This window comes from Limulus polyphemus, unplaced genomic scaffold (assembly GCF_000517525.1).
Source record: "Limulus polyphemus unplaced genomic scaffold, Limulus_polyphemus-2.1.2 Scaffold578, whole genome shotgun sequence".
Classification (NCBI taxonomy): Eukaryota; Metazoa; Arthropoda; class Merostomata; order Xiphosura; family Limulidae; genus Limulus; species Limulus polyphemus.
In genome coordinates this window covers 383,263-394,115 of record NW_013666188.1, presented here as the reverse complement: position 1 = coordinate 394,115, position 10,853 = coordinate 383,263, and the positions used below count along the sequence as shown (strand labels likewise).

Genomic DNA, 10,853 nt, shown 5'->3' with positions numbered 1-10,853 from the left:
CTAAATAGTTCTAAGTTCGTAACAGTATACATCTATTTATAATTAAATTTTATTGTTTTATTTACCTTTGAACCATGTATAAATACTATCCGTGCCATTATAAGTTGTAAATCACTCTGGGAATGTGCAGCTCACATTATGCTATCGAATTACATTACCCACGAGCTGCTCACTTGCATGCCTTGTAAAACATTTTTATTATAATATTATTCATTTTACCTAATCTAATCTTAAAAACCTAAAAGGATCCCTATTTTTACATTTTAGTTATTTGTATAATAATAAATAAAGAGTAAACATAAAAAAGAAGAAATAAAATACGTGACCAATCTTCTTTTTTCTTGCTGTTGGACTTTTGAGGAGAGTTAACCCTAATTTTTTATACTAAAGATAGTAATGCACTTAATTTTTATTTAATTAAATAATGCACCAAAGAATATAGACTAATAACATGCAAAAAGTAGACAAATTCACTTACCTTTCAAAATTTTTCTGCCTTTCTAACTATGCGACAAAAGCCGTTACAAATTCATCCAAGCTAGTCATTAACTTTCTCATGGGAATGATGTTGGTACTCTGAGTGAAATTAATATTTAACTGATCAGAACATAATGTTATACAATACGACATTTGATAGATGAAAACTTTGACTTTCTATTAGTTATAGGTAATATATAATGAAATGTAAGAAAGAACTATCAACAAATTCTGAAAGAGAGGATGTGGTAGGAGGGGGTTTTGATTATCTATTCGACTGCTCTGTCACCAAACAAAGTTGAAGGCTATAAAAATTTTGGTTTGTCTGAGCACTAACGATTTTATAGAGAGTAATTTATGTTTAATTTCGTACTGTTTTTTAGGGGTGGTGGATAAAATAGGGATGTTTACATGCTAAGAGAAAATGTGTCACGTGGGAAACACTAGTTGAAATTCAGGATTTTTAAAAATATTGTCTTGTAGAATTAAGAACTTAAAACTTGTATGCTATTAAAATATGGATTACTAGCTAAGATATTATGCTATTCTAATTGGTATAACATAAACAAAAAGTAGTTTAATAAAATTTTGAATGCAAGACACTAAAACCTTGTGGCATGAGCAGTAAATGATACCTGTGGCAATAGGGTTAATTCATTATTGTTTTATAGTGCTGATTCAATTGCCTATAAACAATTAATGTAATCAATAGTTTGAAATAAAACTTTCTGATTAACAATTTAAAAAAAAAAAGTTGGCTTGCTTATAATTTTAATGCAGTAAAAAAAAAAAAAATTTATGCCAGTGACCATAAACAAAGTGAAACTGTGTGGTGTTTTTCAAATCAAAAAAAAGATAAAATTCACAGTTTCATAATATACAAACTTTGTTGTAGATTTTAATTATTTATTTCTTCAAACACTTTCTTATAAAGGTAAAAAAACACCAAAATTAAATCCTTTTAAGTATTCAAAGCTGCATATCCATACAAATATCACATATAAAAATGATATAATTTATTTCCAGAAACTACTTAATTTTTATAAAGTTCAATTCAAGTTTAAACTTTCATTAATTATTTTCTTTTTGCAATGCAATAAAACAAATTGATATTTAGTTAGTAAAGAATTAAACTTCTTTAAGTTGGTATTCCCTTAAGAGTTACAATGTTTCTAGTTATTTAAATCTATAGAGAGTATCTGAGAATAAGTCACTTACAGCACCAGTAAGCATATCATACATTAAAGCACCAAGACTCCACCAGTCTACTGCCTTAGCATGCCCACTTCTCATCAAGATCTCGGGTGCCCTGAGATTGATAAAAAAACACAAAAGTTACTTGAAAGCCATAGAGTACAGCTGTGTCTGGTAAACATAAAGTGAAGGAACAGGGAGAACCTTTATCTAAGACATCCCATATAAAAATAAAGTTTGGAGGAGCAAAATATGAGGTTTTTCATTTTTATTACTAGTAAAGTATAATTTACCACAACCTCTCATCAAAGAAGTTAAAGCCTAAACTGGAATTTAAGATAGTTATAATTTTTAAGGTTTAACACAAAATCATAATGGCCCCTAGATACACTGTTAATGGCAACTACAGAGCTCATAGTTACATAATAATAATAATCTTATGCTAAATAAAAATAACCTTAAGTTACATATAATCAATGGTATCAAGGTTAACTAACAAAAAGCAAAAGTGAAGTGAAGAATATGAAAATAATCTAATGTTAGAAAACACAAACTTACATATATTCAATGGTTCCACAAAAAGTGTGTGTTATGACACCATCTTGAATAGATTCTTTACATAAACCAAAGTCTGTTAACTTGACATGACCTGAAAAAGACAGAAATATTTAAGATGTCATATTAGTTAAACAAAATTAAAAACATCATAATTAAAAGAAAGTGATATTAGAAAAATGTTGATAATAATTAATTATTTTTCCCAACCATGTTTTACCTCTACTTGCAACTGAATTGTTACAATACGTTTTCATCAGTTAATGAATCTCGTCAAACTCATAATATGCTACAGATAATCAGTAAATGAAACACACAGACTGTGAGTAATTTTACCTTGGGCATCTAACAGAATGTTCTCAGGTTTCAAGTCTCGATAGATAATTCCTTCCATGTGTAGATGTTCTAAGGCTAGAAGAATTTCTGAGAGGTAGAAGCTGTAGATATACAAAATGTCATTTAAAATTGGTAGGCTAGTATTACAAATTATTTATGAAAGATAAATTCATCAGCCAGAAAGTATATTTATTATAGAGAAACTTCAGGATGGTCTTTCACATATTTAAACACAAAGTCTAAATAATGGTTATTTGAAATAACATAATATACTCTTCATATTTTTAATATTTAGTTTTGTTTTTTTACAATTGTCTAATGTTGTTATGTTACTTTTCTCCTCAAAATGCCAAACACAACTAAACCAGCTTGAAATGAATGGCTGTAAAATTAACTCATTATTATATCTTATTTTCCCAGTATGTCAAAGATGGGTGTAATTCACTGAATTTTTTTATATTTAATGTCATAATGGAAATGGTAGGATTAGCTCTGTTCAACCTAAGCAAAAACAACTTCAAACATAAATAACATCAAATTTTATGTATATTGGTTTTTATTTGTTTGTTGAATTCCACGCAAAGCTACTCAAAGGTTATGTAAGCTAGCCATCCTTAATTTAAAAGTTATAGATAAGAAAGAAGACAGCTAGTATCACAAACCACCAATAACTCTTGAGCTACTTTAATCGAGTAATTGGAATGACCATCACATCATAATACCCCCATAGCTTAAAGGACAAGCATGTTCAGTGACGGAAGTAAAACCCATGACCCATACATTGCGAGTCAAGTGCCTTAACCACCAGGCCATGTCATGCCTTTTTATATATTTTCAAATGCATTTACTTACCAGATAAATCACAAATAGGGTTTTCTCCCAGTTTTTCCCACAACTGGGAAAGAACCAGTTTTTAAATCAAAATTCAAAACATCAGAAACCAGGAAATTAACTCTGAGAAACTAGAAAATAATTACATAATTAACATAAAACATTTAAGTGTATTATGTATTAATATCCATGTCTCTTATCGATAACCGATGCACTACGGCAGGAGGTACTACCCTTACTGTCATCAATGATTGTTTTGTGAGTTTGAGATGTCATAAGTATAGTGCATGTTGGCTGGTCAGTGATTCACACCATGTGCTTCATATATATATATATATATATATATTATCATACAATTAGCAAATTACCAATAGAACTTGCTGATGAATGTGGCCACTTTGCACCTTGGAGGTTGCTCGGGTAATATTAACATAGTTTCTGCACATGATAAGTTATGGAGTTAAATGGCAATAATAACAACTACATCCAGGGGAATGTTGCAAAGTTTATACCCATATTATGTTAATATGAAATTTCATTACCTTGAAATCTAGAGCTTTGATTATAAAACAGCAGAGGAATCTGTTGATTAATATAGTATTTATTAATTAGTATTTTTTTTTAATTGTGGAGAAAATTCTAATTTCAGTGACCCACTGCTAGGAAATGCTCTTCAAAAAAAGACCCATTTTGGTGAAGCAAATGCGGTAGCCTCATAAATTTAAGTACCACCTCCATAAGGCTTAGCACAAGGCTCACACAGACCTTACATCAGTTTATAAATCATCATGGCCACCACGAAAACAAAGTCATTTTCTGCTTAGAAGAATTTTGTGAAGGAAAGTAATGAGAAGGATAGGTACAAGGAATGTTCTGTAGTAATAAGCATCAAGTGTGGTAGCACTAGTGGACTTGTGAAACATCTGAATCTCAATTTCGTCAAAGGTGAAACAACTAAAACAAGACCAGCAGATAGTGCAGAGGCATCCTCTCAGTCCTCTGCAAAGCAGCAAGCTAATTCAAAAGAATCAAGAAACTTCGATGTCAGGAATTTTTATTTTCATTTTCTTTAGCTTTCCCCGATTATCAATTATTGTTAGTACTATCCAATGTTACCATATTGGTACTAGTTGGTAATATTTTTATGATAACCATAAAAATAGAGGTATATACTGGATATTGAATATAATAATTATTGTTAATATTATTGTCACAACTCACAAGTAGTTATGAACTTATAAATATGAGTGAGGTAGCTAATGTTTTCTCTATTTCTACATTTTAATTTAACACTAATATTAATTTAGCATTCACTTAATTAGTGATGTAATTTTTTAATATTTGTTTCACTCTACTCATTTACCCATTTTAAAGGTAAATAAACCATCAGGTGTCAGCCAACCTTGATAACATTATTATACTTTCACTTTTTGACTATTGTCTGTTCTATCTCAACAAATGTGTGAATACAATTATATTTCAAGGTAACAAATTATCAATGTTACATTATAGGATTTCTGAAGAGAGAGAGCCTGCCTGAGATTATAGCAAAATTAGCAGCAATGGATTGTTTTTCAATCAACACCTTCTGTAAAAGTGAATACATCCTAAGGTTGATTATGTGAGATGGATACCATCTACCAAGAGGACCAGATGAAATGATGGATCTAATTAGCTCTCAGGCAGATCTGATACGCAATGAGATGAAGAATGAATTCATAATTGAAATATTTGATGGTGACAGGTACTCAATGATCTTGGATGAGTGGATCAGTATCTCAAATAAAAAAAATATCTGAATCTCAACCTTCACAGCCAGAACCAGTAGATTCCATAATCTTGGCCTTGTCCGAATTACTGGTGGTACTTTCTGAAAGAACTCGAACCACCATGACTGAGAGACTAAGTTCCTCTGGCTTGTCAATTGAAAAATATATCATACATGCCATTGCTGATGGATCATCAGTTGGGATTAAATTTGAGAAATTGTCACAGACGGAGTTTCAAACATGTTACAGTCATAGAGTCTATTTAGCTGGATGTGATGATATGTACAAGAAGAAGCAAAGTTCATATTTCTTGAACAATACCAATGGTTAAAAAAGTTTATCCACCAGGACCAGATGCTAAGAAGGATACAGTTGATCATGGTGAAGAAGATTATGTCCAAGATCCAGAAGTTATCATTGAGGAAGACCATGCAACAGAGTTAAGCATAGAACTATCTGAACTCATTGAGAAAGTAAGGAAAGAAGTTTAAAGCCAATGCAAAGTTTAAGGTCAGTATGTGAGACAACAACATAACAATGAGTTCAAGACAAAACTCGACATGAAAGTCAGGTGGAATGCAATAAATCGATGCTCTCACGATATGTTCAGCTATGACCATGCCTCTGCAAAGCATATGCAGAATTAAAGATTAAGTCTGAGATCTCAGAGGAAGGGTTTGAATATGTGAAGAGTGTTGTGAAAACCCTAGAGCCTGTAAAGCTTGCATATGAAACCCTTTGTCAGAATGATGCTACCCTTATTTTGGCTGAGGGAGCACTGTCTTTCTTTTCAACCAGCTTGAGAAACAGGGATCTAACTTCAGCTTGAAAATGAGTGAGAAACTGAGAGAAAGGGTTGAAGCTAGGAGGAATAAGATGCTACTATCCCTTCTGCTCTACCTACACAATCCCCAGTCATTCTCTACTCTGCAAACAGATCACTTCGTTTAGATAACATTAAAGTCTGCAATCCAAAAACTCCCAAACAGTTTTCTGCAGAAAGTAGAGAAAATAGATCAGGAAGATAGGGATGTCAAATAATAAGTAAGGGAAGGAGAAGAGGTTTCTGACAGTCCCCATGAAGAGAAAAGTCTAGCAACAAAACTGCATGAGTGCATTGATTAATTTCTGACTGGCACAGATAAATTTGAAGATGAATTCAAGGTTATCAACACAGAATTCAAGATTTTCAAGTTAACTTTAAAAGAATGCCAAGCACAGACTTTCTCTACCATGTATTACTGACCATTCCTCAATTGTCAGTGGAGGCACAGCGATGCTTCTCTGCTGTAGGAAACTTTACAACAAAGACTTGATCAAGATTAGGAGACAAATCCAACAATATCCTAATTTTCCTCAGGAAATACTACGAATCAATAAAACCAATGACTTAGAATGATCATGGACACTCCCATATATAGACATAAATATAATAAACTAAATAGAGATATAGCTGTAAAAACAGTTGACTTTTTTTTTGTTTCTACATTATGAACTTACAAATTTTATGATAGTTTACATAATTACATATTTTTCAGAGTCCTTATAGTCTGCACTCTGAAACCACTATTCAGAGGATAATTGTTCTTACTAAATTTAAATTTTAACTTTTTAAGCTTAATGCAAAAAATATTTTCTGTGTAAATAAAACATACACAGAGTCACAGACCTATTTTATCATATAATGAAGGATAAATTCAGTATCTAAAAAATTTATGTCTTTTCTATTTATTTTTATATCCAAATCATCATACAATAAATTAATGATCATGTCAGACTAATGTAGTAACGAGTGATTCAGTTATGTTTTACAATAATAATTTTTCAAAGTAGTTGCTAGTAGGTAATTTTTCTTTCCTAAGACTTAAAACACTTCTGTCTAAACAAAAGTAATTCTTCCTGATGTTTAGTACCTATCTGGCTGATTAGTAAAGAGTAGGAAACATTCCAATGAAAATAGATTTGATCAAACTGGGAATCCTGGTTCTAGCAATAGAAATTTCCAGATTTCCAGTTCTCACAAAATCTTAGAATATGAAAAAAACCTAATCACAAGCTGTGAAGAATCATAAATATTTGATAAAAATACTCAGATACTGTTATGTTTTAAACTACTTCACCTATGATATAAAGAAATTAAGTTACATTTACTATGTAATGGTGTTAATAATCTGGGTCAATGTTTACTTATAAATCCATATTTGTACTTTTTAATTGTATTGTTGACTGAATATTTAACTGCTACATGTATTGTTGGTGAAGCCTGAATCTCCTCTATCTAAATTTACATAATTTCCCTTTCCAGTTATTGACCTATCCTAGTGAATAAAGGCTAATGTAACTCAATCTTGCAGTATCTAGCTAATCATGGTATGGATTTTGTTACCTAATGTGAACTATATTTCATACTTTCTTGTTCAGAATTTTATATCTTACAAAAAAAAATAACTTGAAATTAAGGAGAATAATTATTATGGCAAAATATTATATGTCAGATATACAAGTTAAAAGACAGGACATTTTACAAAATTAAACATTATAAAACTTTATGAAATCTTAAGTTTAACTTGCTCATCACAACTTTTTATGATAATATTTAAAATAAATTTTAATTGTATAACCAACTTAATTCATTCATTCCAACTGACTATACTGAAAGACTTTTGAGGGCAAACAGGAATACTGCTACCAATTAAATCCTTAAAACACTTAACACAACAAAAAACTTGTTCTGTTGTTATTGATTAGGGGTGTATTTCTTAGAACAAGTAATGATCCTTTTGTATCTTTGCAAACCAATTAATTATTTCATATCAAGTCTAAATTAGACTTGTATGACAAGAATGGGTTGCTTAATATCTTTTGACAATAACACTCTAGAAAAGCTATTATTTCAATAGGTTATATCTTTTCAAAACTATATCACCCAAAAAACTATATTGTCCCATCAACTGATTCAACAAAAATGTTTAACTAAAATCTATTACTAGTCTCACCTTGCTGTATCTTCTAAAAATATTCCTTCTCTCTCAAGATGCATGAACAACTCTCCCCCACTGAGATATTCTAAGATTAAGTACAACTTGCCTCCCGTTTGAAAGGCATATATTAAGTCAACAATGAAAGGATGCTGAAATAGATACAAATATGTAAACATTATTCCACTTCTCTAGCTTAATATGTTTAAATTAATTATCACCATTTCTGTTTCAAAATGATTCAATAATCAAGAAAAATAGTAATCTCTTCTTTGTACAGTACAACATTTCAGGTTTACTATTTTTGTATGCTTAATAACAATATAACAGAACATAAACTATTTAAAAATATTACACACTGAAAAGAAAATCATTAACTAAACTGGATACTCAAAAAGAGAGCATACGTGCATATACAGAATGCATAAAATCATACACAAAGTATAAATATTTTTAGAAACTGAAAGAAGTATAATACTTTATATTTAATCAATTAAATGATATAATCACTTACCCATGAGTGATTACACTGATTAGTGTCAAGTAAACTTGTCTAATAATCAAAATTATGATTAGACTGATTAATGTCATGAAAATAATCAACTAACCAATACGTTTTAGATTACAACTGTTTTCAATTGTTCTAACAACAAATTAATCAAAATTCTAATTATACTATCATAAAAATAATTATTTCAATTTCTGGTTATTCCAACAATTGATTAATTAAAATCATTACTAAATGGACTGTAAATAAAACTGTCAACAAATCAATATTAGGGTTTCCAATTATTACTATCTTCTATTATTATTCCAACTATCCAAGTAGTCAAAATATTGCACAAAGCAACACAGTAGGCTCGGCACACAAAACTTTAGTAATTTGTTTTACACAAAGTTACACACACCTGTAGTCCATATAACAGAAACTTCTTACAAAATCAATTTTTCCACTTTCAAATTATCATGAGAAAGGTGTATTGCTACTGTCTAAAATAAGTGAAAATGCAAGCAGTATGACTACATAAGTAAAAACTTCAAGATGTTTTGAGAAAAGGCATCCTGTTTACAATTGCTATTTTTTTTCTAACTACGAATGATTACAAATAGTTATTACTATTTAATTGTAATCTTAAAATTTGAAATGTTTGTTTTTACTGTTTCTATTTTTATATCAATCACATTACTAAAAATAACGATATAAGCTTTGAAATCCTGAATTATATCCTGACTGATTGATCATTTACAGAATATATTAAAGTTATTTTAACTTTAACTAAATTAGATTATTTTAGGACTATATGGTCAGCATTGATTAAAGGAAAATACTATATTATTATAGAATTATTTTTTCTTTTTTTTTATATGAAAGAAGACTGAGAATATTGTTGCAGTGTTACATATCTAACTTTTAAATAATTAACTGGTATCATACCATCATTGTAAAAATGACATTACCACAGCCACCAAGAAAAAATTAAACATTGTTGATACCTGTTAACATAATAATACTATATCAATTGAACAGGCTTTGTAGTTTTGTTTTTATTCATTCCTAAATAGTTTTCAAACTTTGTAAGAAAAAATAGTAACTGTAAAAAAGTTTTACTTTACAAAATAAATTATTCTATTTTTATGTTGTTTGACTAATTTTAGGCTACATAAAAATATCCAAAAATACTACATTTTTACTTTGGTTAAGAATGTGTTTGCCTAAAAAATAAAATCAGTTATGATTATTTCTTTCCCTTGGTTGGTTACAAAGCATTTGAGTAACTGCATACTTATAGATACAACACTTGAGGCTCCAATACTGTGGTAAACTGTTTATGAACATGTAAAACAATAATGAATTGTTTGGAATACAAATTTTGGAAAATAGTATATTGTACTATTGCAACAAGTGACTGATAAGTGAATAAATCTTTCATTGTTTCTAAATGTTAACAACACAGTTGCACTGTGTTTATGATATATTTTCATGTAGAAAGCTTAGGATTAAAAAGTAACTTAAAGTGTTGTGCCTGAAGTAAGGGTTTCTTCTGACTTTCCATATTTGTTCACCACTTGATAAATGTTTTTGAGACACAAACTTTAAAATCCATTTTAATTATTAATTCTAGCTATATTTCAACAATTTTAAGTCAAAGGCATTTTGGAATTGATATATTGTCATTTTCTGACATTAATTTAACATAATTTATAAAGAGAAATGGAAAGAAGCTAATACTTTCATTTCTGCACAGCTGCAAAGAGCTTTGCCTGTAAACAAAACAACCAAATTTTTTTATAATTTTTCTTCTCCTCCCAAAGAATAACTGTTTTTGCTAAGAAATTATTAATCCTTGAGACTGTATTATTAATTTATTGATTTTCAAGTGTTTCCCTTAGTTTTTGTACAGGCTTCAGTTGGAACCATGTTATTGTGCCACATCAAGTGGTTTGATCATTTACTAATGAAATTTACCTTTGAAAACAACTATGAAGAAATTGTATACATGATTACAGAGCAAGAATTAAGAACTATCATGTCATATTAAAGTAAATATACAAGTTTAAGTTTGGTTATTGTTAGGCACAAAACTACACAATGGGCTATCTGTGCTCTGCCCATCACTGGTATCACTGCCTGATTTTTAAGAGTATTGTAAGCCTGCAGACTTACTTCTGAGACACTGGAAGCTATAGGTTTAAGAGTTTCTTTAATAGTTTT

At 29.8% G+C, this 10,853-nt stretch overlaps 1 protein-coding gene across 1 annotated transcript in view; it reads right to left on the bottom strand.

Annotated features, from left to right (window-relative positions):
• Window positions 1-10,853, bottom strand: part of LOC106459227 (ribosomal protein S6 kinase beta-1-like) — a 79,224-nt gene that overhangs the window by 26,546 nt on the left and 41,825 nt on the right. The window contains exons 6-9 of the mRNA XM_013918829.2: window positions 8,159-8,292; window positions 2,563-2,663; window positions 2,230-2,320; window positions 1,696-1,786 (exon numbers count right to left, since the gene is read on the bottom strand). Coding sequence (XP_013774283.1) covers window positions 1,696-1,786; window positions 2,230-2,320; window positions 2,563-2,663; window positions 8,159-8,292 — 417 coding nt within the window. The remainder of the gene's footprint in view (window positions 1-1,695; window positions 1,787-2,229; window positions 2,321-2,562; window positions 2,664-8,158; window positions 8,293-10,853) is intronic.